This window comes from Carassius auratus, chromosome 47 (assembly GCF_003368295.1).
Source record: "Carassius auratus strain Wakin chromosome 47, ASM336829v1, whole genome shotgun sequence".
Taxonomy (NCBI): domain Eukaryota; kingdom Metazoa; phylum Chordata; class Actinopteri; order Cypriniformes; family Cyprinidae; genus Carassius; species Carassius auratus.
Genome location: NC_039289.1, coordinates 6,249,291 through 6,269,142, shown reverse-complemented (window position 1 = coordinate 6,269,142; position 19,852 = coordinate 6,249,291). Strand labels below are relative to the sequence as shown.

General features: G+C 35.3%; 1 protein-coding gene across 1 annotated transcript; it reads right to left on the bottom strand.

Moving 5' to 3' along the window:
• Window positions 1–7,391: 7,391 nt before the first annotated feature.
• On the bottom strand, window positions 7,392–15,139 carry LOC113064922 (follistatin-related protein 3-like). The gene is made up of 5 exons (XM_026235937.1): window positions 14,808–15,139; window positions 13,609–13,794; window positions 10,947–11,162; window positions 9,736–9,963; window positions 7,392–9,650 (listed from the first exon to the last, which is right to left on the bottom strand). The coding sequence occupies exons 1-5, from the start codon at window positions 14,875–14,877 to the stop codon at window positions 9,616–9,618; spliced, it is 735 nt and encodes a 244-aa protein (XP_026091722.1). The 5' UTR covers window positions 14,878–15,139; the 3' UTR covers window positions 7,392–9,615.
• Window positions 15,140–19,852: the final 4,713 nt, after the last annotated feature.

Here is a 19,852-nt window from a genome sequence, read left to right as displayed (position 1 = left end):
GAGTTTTGAGTCTAGATTTAAAAGTGGCTAATGTTTTAGCACATCTGATCTCTTCTCAAGTTTCTCCAAGTATTGACTGGAAACAAAACATCTAATTCTTGCAATGTCTTTTAGATGATAGTATGCTGATTTAGTTACTGCTTTGACATGACTACTGAAACTAAGGTCTGTCTCCAGAATCACACCAAGATTCCTGACTTGATTTTTAGTTGTTTGACCCCTAGAGTCAAGGTATGCATTCACCTTGAACTTCATCATTTCCAAATGCAATTACTTCAGTATTTTCCTTGTTTAGCTGAAGAAAGTTCTGGCACATCCTACTATTAATTTCACCAATGCATTGGCAGAGGGAGTCAATGGGGCCTTTGTCATTTGGAGATAAGGCTAGGTAATTCTGGGTATCATCAGCATAGCTGTGATAGGCAATTTGGTTCTTTCTCATTATTTGACTTAGTGTCTTTCACTTCTAAGAGATCTGCTTCTAAACAGTTAAGCGCACTTTTGAAAAAAGATATGAGAAGTGTGCCAAGATAGCAGATAGACGATTTTAGGTGTAGCATTATTTCTTCCCAAAAGGTTTCTATTATTTGCTTAAAAAAAGACTATGTATGACCTCTGCAAAACTGGAGGATTGTGCTAATCATCTTCCTGATAACAATGAGAATAAAGTCTTATTCTGTAATAATGCAGATGAGGGTGCCGTATGAATAACAACACTGTCAACTAAACCTAACCAGACCATCCTACCAATTAAAAAAAAAAAAAAAGTTTAATGAAGTGTTGTTTTTCAATGAAAATGAACATTTTTCAAAATAAATATACAAGCCTTGTTTAGAATTATATATATATATATATATATATATATATATATATATATATATATATATATATATATATATATATATATTTGTTTATTATATTATTTATTTAGTTATTTTTAAAGACAAAAAGGGCAAGGAAAATGTATACAATGTGATTCAGCTAATTAATATTTCAGTACTAAAAATATATGTAGACTATAATTTGCTTCTTTAAAGTGCATTTCCCCAGTTTGATACAAAAACAAAAATGGATCATTTGTTTACAACATAATAAGGCAAATTGCCATTTACGGGTCAGGCTGTTTCAAGGAAATTAGCTTTGCTCTCTATGACTCACATAATGATTATAACTATGAGCTACTTATTTACCCCTCTATTCGTTTCTGCAAACCATTAAACCATTAATTTGCACAAACAAGTAGGAGTCTCAACAATAAAATTTCTCTCTCAAAAGTCTGTGGACACACTGGGGATGTAAACATGGAAATAGGCCTACTTGTACTCCTAAAACCCATGTGTGTAAGAATTAGCATTTTAGCATTAGGATGATTTTTAGATGAGCAGTATTAAGTTTCTTCTTTGTAAAATTAAGTTTTGTAGTTAACGTTTACATTTCCACATGTTATTCTAAAACATAAATCAAAGCAAACTGAGTCAGATTTGTGTACTGTAGATGCTGTTAAAAGATATGTCAGAGACGGACTGTTACATAACTGTTATGCAGCCTCCAGAGGCTGAAACATCAATGTTTTGTCCATTTATGGCTGTCCATATACACTCTGTTTCCAGTCTTTCAGTTTTCTACACAGAAAATTACAGCGATGGACCTCAGACTAAATCGGACTAGAGAATACAGTTAGCAGATCTAGGTACAAACATTCAGTAAAGAAAGTACAAGTATAAATACTTTCCAGCTTATTTTGGCTTATATATAAATAGTAGGTTTATCTAATGTCTAGTTTGGATTCTGCCGTTGTTTTCTGGTGATATTTGGATTGTGTTTCATGCTGTTGACTATGGATTCAGTTTGAATTTTGATTACATATTCTAACCAGCAGGTGGCGCAATTTCTCAAATGTTTATCAAGACTATGGCCTTTCCCATGAGCAATGTTGATCTTTTGCGGGGGCCCAGTGTTCAACAAATAATACAGTAGTTCTTTGAAATCAAATAATAAATAAATTCAATGAAATCAGAATTTTATGTAGATTACAGAACATCACACATTATACCAGATATATTAAAATATGTTTTTGAGTCTGGTAATATAGCTTATAAAACAAATCAAATTCCACTCTCACTAAATCAATTATTTTTCAAAGTCAGTCAGCAAATGAAAAATGATGAAAAAATTATTAGTTTAGCACCGTGGTGGATTTCAAGGCACAAGATCTGCATCTGCATTTTAAGCACTTCGTAAGTGTTTTATCACATTTAAAAGAAATCCTAGGGGTCTTAGGGAAAGAAAGGCAATAAATTCATTCTTGGATTGACTTTCCAAGTTGCTTAAGCACAATCCCATGCAGGCTGTAGAAATGATAATTTAATGGCCCATAGAGATTTATCTGTAAAATATCAATCCAAACCCTGTGGCTGCCAGGTTTGTGCGCTACCTATATTGAAATGCCTCCAGTTGACAGAAACAGATAAGAATCTGAGGGAGAAAGTAGGAGTTTCTGCATAATTTTCCTTCAGCCAATCACAGCTCCTTGTCCACTCGCCTGACCATGATTTCAGATATCATTCACCACTATTATGACCTAGAGTAACTCTTGGAGCAAAACATGGGCTGTTCCGTTTTACATCTGGGAATCAATTATTTATAAAGATTACGGGTTGTGTTTTGTTTTTTCAGTGAGCAAATTCAGTAGGCCATTAAGTAAAAAACATGTTTTTCTCTGTTATCTGAACAACAGCGTTGGGGGTAACGCATGACAAGTAACGCAAATTACGTAATCAGATAATTTTTTTCAAGTAACTAGTAAAGTAACGCAATACTTTTTAATTTACAAGAAAATATCTGAGTTACTTTTTCAAAAAGACCCCAGCCTCAGTTCATTTCTTGTGAAGTTCACTCAAATTCTTGAATCGATTTTGCTTGACAATCCTCATAAGGCTGCGGTTCTCTCGGTTGGTTGTGCATCTTTTTCTTCCACACTTTTTCCTTCCACTCAACTTTCTGTTAACATGCTTGGATACAGCACTCTGTGAACAATGTGTGCGCTAAAAACAGATTTAGTGTTTATCAAAATGAATTAAAACAGTGAAATGCAAACTCCGAATATGATGCAAACTTGCAATAATTAAATGTTAAATAACACAAATGTATCTAATCCCATTTTATTAATTGCTGCTGACCTTTGATGATCCAGTTCAACCATACTAATGAGCAAAAATGACTTTAGATAAACTAAAGGTTGTGCTTAAAAGTAACTAAGTAAAGTAATTAGTTACTTTTTTAGAGAGTAGCGCAATATTGTAACGCATTACTTGTAAAAGTAACTTTCCCCAACGCTGCTGAACAATAAACAATACTCTAAAATGTATGACATAAAAATGTTATTTAGTTTTCACATTGCCATTATAGCCCTACATAAAAATAGTTGGCTGCACAATATTGTTCAGTGGGCCAAATCATAATGCTTAAGAATGAGAAATAATAAGACAACACCCCCATTTTTACATCCAAGTGCTCCAGTAACAGTAAGCTGGAATCATGTTTCTGTTAACAAGGTTGTTCAGTTCATGAAGTCTTCAGTTCTTCTGGGCTTTATCTGATGTGTGTGGGAGCCATGACTGGAGGAATCTGACAGCACAGATGCTGCTATGTTTGCACTCATTAACTCAGCTATTGTATCCACTGGTCCACGTGTGACACCCCCACGTCTGTCCCAGTTGGAGTATTTGTGTCTGGAGAGCACCGACAGCTATTCAGGACTACAGAAATTCCAGTTTGCACAAGTTGTTACTGTCCTTGTGTTTGTTTGTTCGTTCATATGTAGTTAGTGAGTTGATTAGACTCATTAGACTGAAACTTCCTCGGTTCCTGAGTCATGCACAAGTTTAGGTTTTGAACAACTGGATACTGTCATCAACACCTGCAAGACATCTGCAAGCGTCATGCATCAGACAGAACAGTAATATACTGTTGATGTGAGCTATTCACACCAGCTGGGACTATTGCTTCACACGAGGTGAAGAAACACACCGTGTTCCTGATAACAAGGCCTATTTTCAACAACTCAAATTCTGTCATGATTTACTCATTGTCATGTGTTTCGAAACCCAGCATCCTGTCTAATCCCTTCAGAAGTCATCTGGGATACTTTTCAGGTCATTTTCTGACTCTTTTGGAGCTCGACAGCCCCTGGTCACCATCCACTTTCATTAAATGGAAAAGAGCAGCTTTGACATTGTGCTAAACATCTGCTTTTGTGTGATTTATTTAAAGTTTGTACCGTTGCTGCTGGAAACACCCATCGTGTTTATGGCACAAAGACATGGTGAAGTTAGATTGCTATCGGCTTGTTGGAATGTATTAACTGGTCCAGATTAGTCAATTGGACTTGGTCAGGCCTCGCCGCATTGAAAACATTACAGTTGCTTCACGTTACAGACCAGTAATGACTTTGATGGTGCAGATAAGAGGGTAATGGATCTGGATGTTTTTTTGTGGTTCTCGTGCACAACAGACGAAGATGACCTGTCCTTGAGGGCCTGTCCTGCAAACAGATCATGTATGATAAGCCAACTATATGGCTGACTTTCAGAGAAAAAGGACTCCATTTGGTTAGATGAGAAGAAAATGAGGATTTCAGGAGACATTAAGTCATTTGAAAAGAGTACAAAGAAAATTAAATGTACAGAGTTCCTTTCCAACATCCAGCATGCAACATTTTCTAAGTAAATTTGGTTGAAATTTGGTGGAAATGGAAATAAAATTATATTCGATTATCATTTCGCTAATTATCATATGAAAATAAATCTCTGATGTTTCAATATGAACAGGCATTTATGCACGTGTTATTTTAATTTGAAACATAATAGAATTATTTCAAATCCTATCCTCAAGTTTTAGACCACACAGCAAGACTAAATGAGATCAGGCAGTCAACAGATAAAATCTCTGCTCCGTTTGCTGTATATGTTGCACTCGACCGGGACATTTAGAGGTTGCATAACTTCCGATACATACTGTTGTCTTAATCTATTTTCCTCGAAGCAAATGTAATTGGTTGCACCTGTTAATCTTAAGCATGTGGTTTCGGTCAATTTACATCTGTAAATAGACCTAATTCGTTTCTAATTCTTTTCGATCCCAAATGACTTTCACATGACATTATTTCATGCGTGAAACAAAACGAGATGCTTTGCGGAATGTCCAAGTTGCTCATTTCCATTTAGCGAAAGTGAATGAGGACCGCAGGCAATCAACAATTTGATCACTGTTTACTTTCACTGTTTAGGAAACAGCAGCTTGAACATTCCACTAAATGTGTATGTTTGTGTTCCAAAGCCAATCAGATTTTGTTTACGCACTTACCTTGTATTGATTTTGTCACATTGCGTAACTTTGTCGCATCTGTGGACTGACAAACTGTTTTAAAGCAGTCGAATGCGGCTTTTAGCCGTCTTTCATCAGGTTCCCTTCACTGTATTCATCCAGAAAGTGAAGGCTGCAATACTTAACGTATTTAATAGCAGATCCTGACAACATATGGCATTCAACTTTATTTTGTCATGCTACACGTAATTACTATGTTTTGATACCGTCTGGGTTATACTTCCTGTTTTGAATCGGTAAACCGGCTTGTAATGACACACACAGTGAACAATTTAGGGGCGCCATTCATAATAAGTTTGACAACACAAGTGACGCACAAGAGGTGATTCTCTAGCAGAGGAATTTTGAATAAAAATGTCACATCATATATGAATCAATTACAGGATGTGGAAGAACTTCTAAGTTAGACACAACAAGAAGATCGATTTACTTCTATATGGTGTATTGTGGATTTACTTGAACACTCAAACAAGCAGAACTTAGTTTCTTATGTGGACAGAAGGCGAACATAATTTCAGACACTGAACACCTGATGACCTCCTTTCTGTCATAACAAGAAAATGAAATCAGGCCCGTAAATTATTTTCTGGATTACTGTGGAACATTTTAGACAAACAGAAACGGCTATTTTTTCAAACATGGAGAAAAGGGAGACGTCGAAACAATGCATTACAAACATTTTTATGGAATTGTTATGGCCTGCTAGAGCAAACAATTAAGTCCAGTCCAAATGTAATAAAAGAGCCCTGGATCAGAATATAAACATCGTTAAAAGTTAAACCAGATGCGGAGTGCAGTCGGGATTCAGGAGCGCTTCTCAAAGAGGGGGAAAAACAAGAGCTTTTTCAGACAAGAAAATGAGTCAATAACCCCTATATTTCTCACTACTGCCACTATTAGTTAAAGCACTAACTCACAGACAGCCGAATAATCGTTCCAAGTACTAACAATGTTATATGAGGAAAAATCAAGAACTTTAAAGAATCATTTGAATTAAGGACTCCTGTTCATTTTTGTTTTTAGGCCACCTGGGGACTCACACTGAATAATCCATTTGAAATAAATAAACATAGTAATAAATATTTTTAATTGTAAAATTAATATTATATTATTGGCAGTAGCTAAATTTAAAGTAATTGAAAATAAATATTATGTTATCTAATCTTGAAAGTCATATTATATATATATATATATATATATATATATATATATATATATATATATATATATATATATATATATATATATATATATATATATATACAAAGTATGTATTTAGTATGTATGTAACCCATGTTAATAACTATTATGATTTAAATACAAACTAATATAAAATATTTACAACCTAAAATGTTATAGAAACATATTAGATATTTTCAAAAATATTTCATTGGCAAGAAATTTATTTTTTGATAATTTATTACAGAAATTCATAGATACAAAAAATGCCATTATCACTTGCAAAATAATATTTCATATGAAAAAGATGCCGTATTTTGTATAAATATTAATATTTTTTCAATTATTTTGTATAAATTATTATTTTATTATTATTTATTGATAACTTAATATTGTTATTATTGTTATAATAATAATAATTATTATCTGCATGGTTAAACTTTTTGTGTGTGTGTGTGTGTGTGTGTGTCTTTTATTGTTTTATAAAAAAAAAAGTATATATATATATATATATATATATATATATATATATATATATATATATTATTATTATTATTAAATGACATGAATTGGGTCCCAAAATCATTTCAGTCAGCAAGAACCATGAGATCAACTCAAAATTAATTTTGTGTTTTATTAAAAATTGTAAGTAAACAATACAAAAATATGCAAATGTATAAACTGAATTTTACAGTATATATTCAGAAACTGCAAAAGGTCTCTATTTACAGGAAGTTAAAATATCGTCTGAAAGGAATGCATGGAACAAACTTATACAATGATTTACACAAATATCTGCATCTATCAAACGTTGTGCTTCATTTTCACATAACACCATCCGATTTACCGGGAATCAGACAAAACATCTAGTCTCTGGAATTCTCCTTATGACCATTTAACCATAAATCAGGGTCAAGTTACCATAAATCAGACACAAAACAACAAAAACATAACCCGATAATGTGAAAACCATTAAAACAGAAGAATGTACTGTACATTCTTTGACTGTCCCAGCGTCCTCATTAAAAACTGCTGCCATGAGACTGTAGCTGGTAATTTCATCTCTTGGTGGGTGGCTTAGTTTGGTCTTCACGTCAGGGTGAACATGGCCTGGAAGCGTAGCTGTTTTGGCTGAGTAATCCCTCTGAATACAAACAGTACAGGCACAACACTTAATCTCAATGAGTAAGTAGTCTCCCATGTCCAGAAGAATTTCAACTGTGAGTCCACATGGATTTTGCAGAGAGGCACGTTTTTGGGGAATACTGCACTTAGGAATGTTCAGGAAGATATTTCAGTGGTTTTTGGTCATCGTACACAAAGCTAATGGCTGACGATAATGATATCCTCTGTCTGGCAAACAGAGAGCTCGTGTCAAGGTTCTTAGAAAACTAGGAACATGTTTTAACAGGTCTGGAAAACCAAGGGAATTAATTAATAGAATAACAAAAACATCAAAAAATATAAAAACATCAAAATGTTGCAGAAAAGTAATTTTCTAAAATATTAAATTGACAAGGAATAGCTCTTTGTGAACAAGAAAATCATCCAGTAATCATCAGGAGATTCAAAGGTACAGGGACATGCATGCTTACATTATTCATTTTATACATGTAGATGGAAACTGAAGCAAAAGCCACAATAAATACCTTGATAAGGCAGCTTATGTATGGATATATGTTGTTAACATAAATAACAATAACTTCCTTACTTTTCCCCAATAAATAGTAGCTCGTAATATATTTACAATATGCACACTGTCAATTCATCAGTACAGTTCTCCTGTTAAAACCACACATTTCCTGTAAATATGAATTACATGAGTATAAAATAAGGGCTGGGTATCATTAAAAAATGTTCTATATATCGATACCGATAAATTGATTCCTGAACAATACTTTTTCGCTACAAATTTAGTTTGTACCATTTTAACAAGATTACATCACACATTACCTCAAAACTTTTTGTTTTTCCAGTTTGTTGAGGTTTTTAGAGACTCAAAGACTCCTGAGCCACTGCACAAAGCAACAGAATGTAACCAACACAATAAATCAGTGCACACCGTTTTAATAATGTTGAAATAGTTTTCAGTGCAAAATGAAGAGTTTAAGTCAGCACTAATCATCCAGCAGTTCATCTTACTAGAGAATAAATAAAAAAAATAGCATGTCTGCTTTTTCAGGAGACAGACAAGCCCTCTCTTCACGGATGATGTCCCCGGGACTAATGTCCGTAGGCATTTACAATAGTGCATTTGGATTTTAAAATGCATAGCTTAGACAGAACCATAATTTATATTCAATTTCTATTGATTTACTGATGAGTGTTAGCTGGTTTTAGCACTGTCTCTCTGTGTTTTCTCTTCCGCGATCAGTCACTGTTCTGACATTCGCTGCTCAAGTCACTCGTATTACACATTTATAACCCGCTCTATGATGAAGGTGGGTTACACTTTCAGAAAAATATTTAAATATTTGTCGTTTATGACAGTATATGACTCTTGTATGTTATTTTAAAGAGATTCTGCAAAGCTCGATATAAATGGCTATAAATAACATATTTCTCCAACATTTTATGACCAAAACCATCATTAGATCACAATCGGATGTTATAACAAACACTCGATAACAGTAAGTTTGGAGTAAAAGCATAGTATAAATTTTATAAATTGTCTTATGTAGCATGATGCTACAATGTATGTGAATGGTCATGCAACGTATTTTCCTTGATGCCTCACCAGAGCCAATCACTGATTTAGGCACATCAAGCATGCTGCATGCTTATTGGCTAACTGACATTGATGAGATGAACCCCTTAGGTATCGAAATTTGGTGCCAAACAACAAGCCATTTTCCGATACTCGATTGTATCGAGGCCATTTGGTCGGTTCCTAAAAAGTATCAAACTCGATACCCAGCCCTATATAAAATACTAGTAGTTGTTCTTTGGTACAGAGGACCATGTTGTGAGTCTGTGTGGTTTCAAACAGGTTCTCTCACGTCTTACGTGCCATCATAATATTTACAGGGAGCGGATCTGCTCTTCACATTTTCAGAAGAGTGAATTTTCTTCACTTCCTTCATTACCTGTAAGACACAATGTTAAAATGAGTTAAAGTCCAGTGTGGATATGTCAGAAACTTCAAGCAATTCCGGGTGAGTAAAACCTTACTTCTGCAGTGTCCATTATGGCGGACACCTATGGATCGACCCAAAAAGCAGGTAGCCCTACGCAGGTGGCAGGCACTGGGGTAGGTGATGTTATCGTTGCCACAGATGGTTTGCTCAGTGACCATAGGCATCGGGCAGGGCGTAGTGCGGCACATGACACAGTGGGCACTGTTGGTCTGGTCCGTCACGCAGGTATGCGTCCCAGGACATACGACATTGGAGCAGGACTCTGAAAGAAGAGTGTTAAGGGTGAAGAAAATTATGAAAAAATTCAATAAAATTAGAAGAAGATCATGGTAAAACATGCAGGTGACCAAGAGACCCAACTGTTTTCTACACTTGCTAACCCCCCCACAAAAAAATGCATGTCATATTATACAATAGTATGCAGCCTTAAAACCTTTTAAGCCTCATATTTTCAACTGGGTAGCTTAAAAAGACAATGTCGCCACACGAAAAAAAAAATTTGCGCATGCGCTGCTCAGAAGTGATGCACTCAGAAACACAGAGGAGAGATTAAAACAAAACAACGGTCACTAATTAAAACTACAAAACGAGGATTTGTAAAGAAGAATGTCGGAGGATTTCGATATAAACCAAGAGGAGACTGGTTTTCCTTTGCTGAAGTAAGGAAACTTTGCTTCCTTTGCTCCTGTTAACAAACATTGGTTTTCATAAGACTCATCGGTGCATGCGCAATGCAGAACTCATACATCATTCCCCTGGAACTGCTTCCCTTTTACAACAGTGAGTGCAAGCTAGATTAAAGTAAAATTTTTAACATGTTTTTTTTTCTTACAAAAACGCATTGATTCGCTATAGGAGGCCTTTGTTCACCTCCTGGAGCTGTGTGAGACATTTATTTAATGGATGTGCTTTTTATTAAACTTCTTATAAACCAATGCAGTGCAACACCTACTGAGAGGCAGCAAACAGCTTGAAAGATCAAAGACCATTTTTAAAATAACTCTGACTGCATTCGTATGAAAGAAGAAAGTCATATACTCCAAGTTCAACTTCAAGTACACTAGATATGCTCATTCAATACAGTCATGTGCACTTCTTTTTCACAAGGGACTGGTAAAAATCTTTGGATGTTTTTTCAGAATACATATGGTAAGCATGCACTTAAATCTGAATCTGAAGCTTTTTAGTCAGCCTGCAAAACATCTTAGCAAAGTAATAAATGCAACCTGAAAATCAGCAGCGTACTTTTACATTCCCCCTGATACATAATCTCCAGGTCAGGGTGACCTCTGCAGCGAGCCATCAGGAGCGCGCACTCGTCTTTGTATGAGCTTCCATCGCTCCCACACACGCCGTGTTTAGTGGAGAGGTTGGAACAATCTGGAGAGCACACGCACTGGGGACGTCCAGACTTCATCCTGCACGCCTTTCCAGGGCCGCAGTTGACTCCCTCGCAGTTCTCTGCAAAAGAAAATTGGTGGACAAAGCCAGAGAAAAGTTGGTAATAAGGAAATGTATATACTCATTCAATACTGAAAAGTCACCTCATATTTGTATTTTTATGCATTTTTAAATATCATGCTCTTAGCTTAGCAACATGCTAACATCAAACTCTCATAAACTCAACAGCAAGTTGAATCATTCTGAGTCAATGAGTCATTCATTAACATATTTTCCAATAACTGTCCATTCTACTTCATTCAAGCCACAGCAAACAAAACACATCAGAAAACATTTCTACGATTCAGGCCCAATCATCCCAGCTTCTGGTTCCCATTCCTGCAAGTTCTTTAATATCCTGTTGCTCCCCTTCCCTGTGAGGCCAACCAAATCACTCAAGGCCGACTCAGAAACCTCCACCTCCGATGGAAATCCCAGCATAACCCTGTTATGTTTCCTCAAGGTCCACGGGCAGTCACAGATGATTTACGAACTGCCTTGTCTGCCCCCGAAAAACAAATGTAAGGAAATGCGGCGGACAGACGCTAAGCTTGAGTTGAGCTTTCAGGAATGCTTTGAAGCATTTCGACATTGAGAACACGCTGGGGAGGTTACACAGTAGGTTCCATATAGTTTTATGATGATATTGGAAAGCAAACGCAATGGAACAAACAATATAACAGACTTTCACTCTTTCACTTCCAGTCCGCCCTCCTCCAGTGTCTAATGATTCTGATTGTGTTTGAGGCTTATGAGGACCAGACCTCTTCAGCATGTGGCACACATTTTTCTTTGCGGCATGCTGGAATTCAGTCATCTCCGAGAGGGAAAGGCAAAACAAGTCTGCTTTCCAACGAGCATTGTGAAAGAGTCAATGCTGAGAGAGTGAGGAGAAAGAGAAGAGGGACAAAATAGCTGCTTTTGTGTCAAATGATTTATTTATTTTATGCATAATGACAAAAATCCAGAATTTCCATTTGCATCTTGCTACTGGTAATCAGAAGAACTGAACGTGCGGTCACATTTACTGCTACTATTTTTGTGGAGGGAATCCATTCATTTAAATTGAAATCCACGTGATCAGGAATTTTATATGAGGGTGAAATCCACACGATCTTGGATTGCTTGGTATTGCTAATCGGAAAGTAGAACTTATTAAAGAGCAGTCACATGTACTGGAATTTTTGCAGGCGATATTCAGTCATTTCAGTAGGAATTAATGTACAGTAATTGGGAATTTAAATTTGCAACTTGCTATTGCTAATGAGAAGTAGGTTTTAATAAGGTGTGATCACATTTACCATTTTTCAGCAAATTTCTACAAATGAAACCATGTTATTTCAATAGGAATCCACATGATCAGTAATTTCGTGTGAGGGGAAAATCTTCACAACCAGGAATTTTAATTTGCAACTTACTATTGCTAATCAGAAGTGGGTCATATTAAGGTGCACTCACATTTACCATTGTTCAACAGATTTTTTGCAGACCAAAGATGGTCATTTCTGTAGGAATCCACATGATCAGGACTCTTGTTTCAGGGCGAATTATTTCCCCCCAGTCTGCTCAACGTTGGTGAAACTGTTTGCACAGATTTGCCATGTTGAACTTTAAAAAGCTGCATGGTTTCAAATTGACTACACTATTGACATTTTTGATTGGACAAAATGAATGAGTGCAGGATGAGTCATCAGTTTACTGGTTTCCCTGGAGGAGGATGACTACAAATTTTAAATGCATATATCTACTAAAAGTGAATTTTAAGAGTACACTATCATACAGATGACCTCAAAGCTAATAGATATGCACTGAAAGCCACAAAACTATAATTTTGAGCACAATTATTGTCTAACTGGGCAGAGGAAATACTTTCTAATTATCACGTCAGCTAACTTGTTTACTCTAGTGATAACACTCTGTGTTTAAAATGTCTGATGATAGTAGAGGTTTGGAGCCCTTATATGAACCCACATACCTGGCCAAGGCTATCAGTAAATGATTTCCACAACAGCCGGGGAAAGTTAAACAAAACATCTGGTGTACATCCACGTTTTTTTTAAACTTGCTGAAGAATTGCATTTCCAATGAATACTCTCCAAGTACTAGATTTTATCTCCTCAACCAAAATGGGCTCAGCCCTAATTTGGAATCGAAGAAATTTCTGTAATGTGCAAATGTGCTTTCTGTATTTTGGAAAGGGTACTCCAAAATAAACTTACAAAAATTTTCACTGGGGTTGTACCTTTTCAGAAAGTACTCTTTGTACCAAAAGGGTGCATATTGGTGCCTTTTGAAAAATTGCCCCAATGACATCTTGTGTACCTTTTTTCTTACAGCGTATTAACCAGTTCAAGAGGACTTCAGCACTGAGTCTCACACTGATATCAACAAGTTAGAACATTACGCAGCGGGACGACCCAGTCATCCTACTGAGATCTTGGAACAAAAGGTAAATCCGAGTCTGTACCTTTGCACGGCTTACAGGAAACTATTCCCAGGAATCCCAGCAGACTGACTTCATTGATCGGCAGACTGGTGTTAGACCAGGCAGTGTCCAGACGGCCGGCTGCACAGCACTCTTCCCTGCTAACGCCCCTCATGAGCACCATGTCACAGCGGTGCTCCGGACCCTGCTGCAGCCAGCACATGCCAGCTAGACAAACAGATACAGAATGAAAACACACATAATCCATCTCAGAGAAAATGCCAACAATACAACTCTGACATCGGCTTGTGATGTCTTTTCTCCATTCCTTCTCAGTGGCATATATGAGACCGGATAACTAAAACAAAGATGATCACAGATATGTCATATTACCCATTGAAATTTGTCGTAAAATTAGATTTTTTTTCAGAGTATTACAGGTTTGTTTGTTCTCTAACAGTTTAAACCCTGGCTCAGAATAAGTAAACCTTTATATAAAAAGTGCTTCTGAAGTGCCATTTAGTTGTCTTTACACTGAATTGTGAATATATAGCCCCCCCCCCCCCCTCTCGCTCTCAAAAAAAAAAAAAAAAAAAAAAATATATATATATATATATATATATATATATATATATATATATATATATATATATATATATATATATATTTTTTTTTTTTTTTCAGGAGCGTAAACTTTTAATCATTATATATGTGTGTGTGTTTGTTTAAAACAACATTTCAGTAACCACGAATGTTTTACGAATGATTAAATGTTTACGCTCGTGAACAGAAATCGCCTTTGCGTGAGGAGGTATCCATAGCAACAGCTGCACGCTGGCTTTCAGTATTGAACGGTAGGCTACATCGTCATTATTATAAACTTACTTTTGTGTTTTCTTTAAAAAATATTAAAACGTGTGTTTATTTTACATTTATAGATGAAAGTTTCTAAACGTCTAAAGCGACTAATGAAGAAGGCTGTCCCTTACGAAAAAGAATTACAGCTTTATTACTGTAATAGTAACCAATGTTTATTTATTTATTTATTATTATTATTTATTTATTGTCGTAGCCTATTGATCACAGCTTTACTACAAATATCACGGCTAGTGTAGCAAAACTATGGTTGATTTGTGGTTATCATGGTTTATAGTAGGCTAACCATGTTTTTTGGTTTTATTTATAGTAAAACCATGGCTAATTCTCGTTAAGGGTAAAGCGAAATATTGTCGTTCACTTACCATTCGTTCGATGAAGTATTTCACAAACTGAAATAAGTATCACACAATGTAATACAGCCAAAAAGTTCATGATGCTGCTGAATACTTGAGATGTCTGAACCAGCGGTGTTCCTTAAAAGTACTGAGAACGACCAGAACCCTACAGAGTCTTCAATGTGGGTTGCTTCCACTGGGTTTCGTCAATGGACTTGCTATAAGTGATCTCGGTCCGCCTCTGTATAAATATTTTGCCCGAGTAAATTATGCTTCTGGGATGGGCGATAATTCCAGCCAGTTGCGCTGCTGCTGCAGTTGTGTACTTGAGTCAGTTCTCGGATATGAGGCTGAAAAACTCCCACACTTCATCTCGGCTCGTCTGAACTCCGTTAACCAAGAAATTGACAGTGCATTTGGCAAATAGGCAAGAAAGTCTTTGAATATTTCTCAGGGTTTACTTTTTAAATTCAACAAATCTTAAAGTCCTGGCTTATAAAATATAAAAATGAATACATAAAAATAGTATATATATATATATATATATATATATATATATATATATATATATATATATATATATATATATATATATATATATATACACCCCAATATATTGTTAGTCTTGAATTAAAAAAGGAAAGAATGAGACAAACCATCCTTGTCCTAAGGAGGTCAAAGTCTACCTTAATTATAAAGTTGAATCTTGTCTGACCAAACTGTGAAACCACTGCTAGAGAAAACACTTAATTTGTGTAATTGCAGTTAGAACCAAAACCTCATAATTACTGAGATTTATCTCTTTCCTTTCCTGTAGTATTTATACCGGAAAACATTAAAATATATAGTAATATATATAACCCTGGCTTTATTCAGCATCGTGTGGTTTAATAAAAAAAAAACATGCCATAAATAGTCAGTTTTGTTTAGCAAGACTATTTCCAACCAGAGGGCAAAATGTAGCTTAATTCAACAGAATATTTTAGCTATTACACAGTTTAAATAACTGATGAGACACACCTGTGGCCAGATAAACAGAGATAAACAATCTTGTGGCCACTGGTGGGGCCTGGCAGCAGTGTCATGGGCTGTCACCTATCAGCACGTGACCTCCATTAAAACGTGGCCTGGAAGTCAATGGCATGACTGCTAAATAGATGGGAAATAGTGTGTCTGTGGTCCGTTCAGCCATGTGGAAAACCACCATCCACTGAGCATGAAGCTCATTAAGATGTTGTGTTCAAGACAAGGAGCTCCTTGGAAGTGGAACACATGGTTCATATTGATGATTTCGGTTCTGATGTAAACTCCCATAGTCATGCGCTGGCACACCCTGCCTTCCTCCCATCACTATGGTATGATATCGCATGCCAGCTAATATTTAGCAGGTTCTTTCCCATATGGCTTGATCCTCAATGGAGGGTCTTTGATCTCCGAGGGGGAGAAGAAAATGAAAGTATAACATGAATTGTCTATATCTGTGTTTATAAAAAGGGGGGTGTTCTGTTGATGTACAGTAATCCCCTGCGAATGCTGACCTTGAGGTGGGTGGCCGAAGGAAGCACTTTCTCAAGGACTTTCTCACATGGTTTGGATCTGCAGAAACTCACTTACTGCTGTTTTCCATTATCCATCTAACACTTATTCATAAATGTCAGTCACTCATCAGAGATCAAAATATTTATAAGCTGCAGAATTGAGTGCGAGAACTTACTGAAAAATATCTGATTTTGATTTGCAGCGATGAAATACACACTGCGGCTGTGGCACCACTATGACCGAATCTGAAAATGGTCTGATCCTGGCAGAAAGGATGGGGAAAAGTACAGAATGCGAACTATGAATGTCTTTACAGTTGCTCTGTATTTATTAAGTGGTTGGAAGGTATAAGACTGGATGACCATTATATGTTTTTTTTTTTCTGTAAAGTATAAAAACATAGAAAAAATTTAAATATCAGAGATTTCTGGACCATAATTTAGTTAATATAATAATAATAATAATAATAATAATAATAATAATAATAATAATAATAATAATAATAATAATGCACAAATATGTTGTTTGTAAATTAAAATAGCAATAATAATAACAATAATAAATTATTTTTATTTTATACAAATAAAATAATAATAGTTAAATATTAAATTATTCAGTAAAAAAATGTCAAGTACATTTAATAATAATAATAAATTATGCAATAATTACACAGAAGTTGCTCTAATGCCATATTTATAAAATCATAAAAAAAATTATTTCTAATTATAATACACTAAAATATCAAATAAATGGCACATAGGCAGCGTACACATTTTATTTTATGACAACATGAGAAGTTGCAACATTTGTTATATGTCAAACCAAACTAATATGTTAATGTAAAAGGATAATAATGCTGTATAGCTATAGAAAATAAAGCATTTTTACCTGCAAATATCAGGTAATTTTATAATAATAATAATAATAATAATAATAATAATAATAATAATAACAATACAGTTTTCAGTGGCATTTTTAATATGTCAAGCCAAACTAATGTTTACTAATATGTTTAGTCATTGCTAAAATTCACTATAATTCACTATTAATTTCCTCGACAATCTTAGTAGTAATGCATGTGTAGTGATTTAAGCCTCATTATTTGGCAATGCTGCCCTCTACTGGCGCTTATATTACGCAAGACTGAATATTTCATATCTGTCTAGATAGAACTAGAATGCATTACGCATTTGACAATTTGTAAATGGCTTGTGATCAAATATGCTGCTTTGGATTTCAGCAATCATACATTACCTGATAAAGAGGTAAGACGAAAGTATTGTGCCATTTGTTTTGTTGTTTTTTTTGTTTTTTTTGCACTAGATGTCACATTAATCTAATCGCCAGGATCTAGTTATACATCATTTTATATTCTTTGCTGTAGATACTCTTAAGTTCTGTTCAGCAATCAATAAATACGTTATTAATATGTTTTGCTAATATGATTATTGGATAATGCTGATACTAATGATGTTTGCTGATTTGAATTAATGGATTTTAACAGAACAGAACAAACAAATGATTCATTCTGTTACATAATGAGATAAAAGCTTTGATTCACCTCTGTGATGCAGAATGAAAGCTCAGCTGGGAACAGGCACATATGCCTAATGCCATTAAAAGCTCAAATTGTGTCATGCCGTAATCATCCATGAATAACAAATTTAAGTCAAAACACCACATTTAAAGATATTAGCATCAAAGTTCCCATTAGTTTTCTTTGTCACACAAACACATAGAATAGTCTAATCAGTTAATTCCCTTCTGTTGCTGATTGAAAAGTTTACCAAAGAGGAAGAAGGTGACTAATTCATTCACCCCCTCACACCAACACACCTTGACTTCTTCTTAATGGCCATTTAAAGTCCCTCCAGCTGTTCATTGATGGGTAAATTAATCTATCTTAGCCGGCTACGCTGTTGGGTGTAGATCTTGCTGCAAAGGACTTGCTTTGATGCAACACAGACTAAAAGGAGAGCACACTGGCAGGAAGCCTTGGTGCCTCAGGGCGAAGGGAAGCACCCTACACTGATGTCTGCTCAGGCCTGTGCCAGTGAAGAGGACACAAACATCATGCACAGTTTACCATCAAATTGACAAAGTAAACAATTCAGTGAGCATCTATTTGTAGAGGGTAATAATCACTCTAAACCCCTGTTGGGAACAAACAGGTAGCCAAATAATTGAGATATAGAGGGAGCAAATTTTCATAATAGTACTCCATCCCTGATGCACATTTTTTATTTAAATTGTAACAGGTGAATGTTTAAGGCTGTAACAGTAGGTAGACATTTACATTTAATAGTCACTTTTGGTATCTTCAAGGAATAAATATGCAATTCCATTGCAAAATTATCAGATCATTTAATTAATAGAACACAGTTATAGTGTTCATTGTGTTCTATTAATGAAATGATCTGATAATTTGCAGGTTACATATTATGCAGACTTTTTGCCGTATAAATGCAATGCAATTTGGCCTATATATGAACACCTCTAAAACCAGTGTTAGGGAAAGTTACTTAAATAAATAAAAGAAATGCATTACAATACTGTGTTACGCCCTAAAAAAGTAACTAGTAGTGTTACTTAGTTACGTTTTTATGAAAAGTAATGCGTTACATTAATTTTAAGTTACTTTTTCTCACACGGGCTGGATTTGCAAACAAAAACTTAATAACAATAGCTCTCTCATTTCAGCATTAAAAAACACAAATGTGATGTTTAACTAAAGTAATGTGTGCTTATTTGCATAGTTGAATCGGACCATCAAAGTTCAGCAGTGAGATTAAAGGGATAGTTCACCCAAAAATCTAAATTATGTAATTAATAACTCACCCTCATGTCGTTCCAAATACGTAAGACCTCTGTTCATCTTCGGAACACAGTTTAAGATATTTTAGATTTAGTCCGAGAGCTCTCAGTCCCTCCATTGAAACTATGTGTACGGTATACTGTCCATGTCCAGAAAGGTAAGAAAAACATCATCAAAGTAGTCCATGTGACATCAGAGGGTCAGTTAGAATATTCTGAAGCATTGAAAATACAATTTGGTCCAAAAATAGCAAAAACTATGACTTTATTCAGCATCGTCTTCTCTTCCGAGTCTGTTGTGAGAAAGTTCAAAACAAAACAGTTTGTGATATCCGGTTCGCGAACTAATCATTTGATGTAACCAGATTTTCTGGAACCAGTTCACCAAATCGAACTGAATCGTTTTAAACGGTTCGCGTCTCCAATACGCATTAAAACACAAATGACTTAAGCTGTTAACTTTTTTAATGTGGCTGATGCAAAATCCGGGAGTAATTCATTTACTCAAACAGTACACTGACTGAACTGTTGTGAAGAGAGAACTGAAGATGAACACAGAGCCGAGCCAGATAACAAACAAAAGACTGACTCGTTCTCGAGTTCTCATTACGTATTGCAGATGAGCAAACACTCTACAAAACTACGTCTTGCAGATGTCAAACAACACTTATTTCATCTGTCACATCATATAACGTGTTAAATGTGTTTCATAGAGTTAA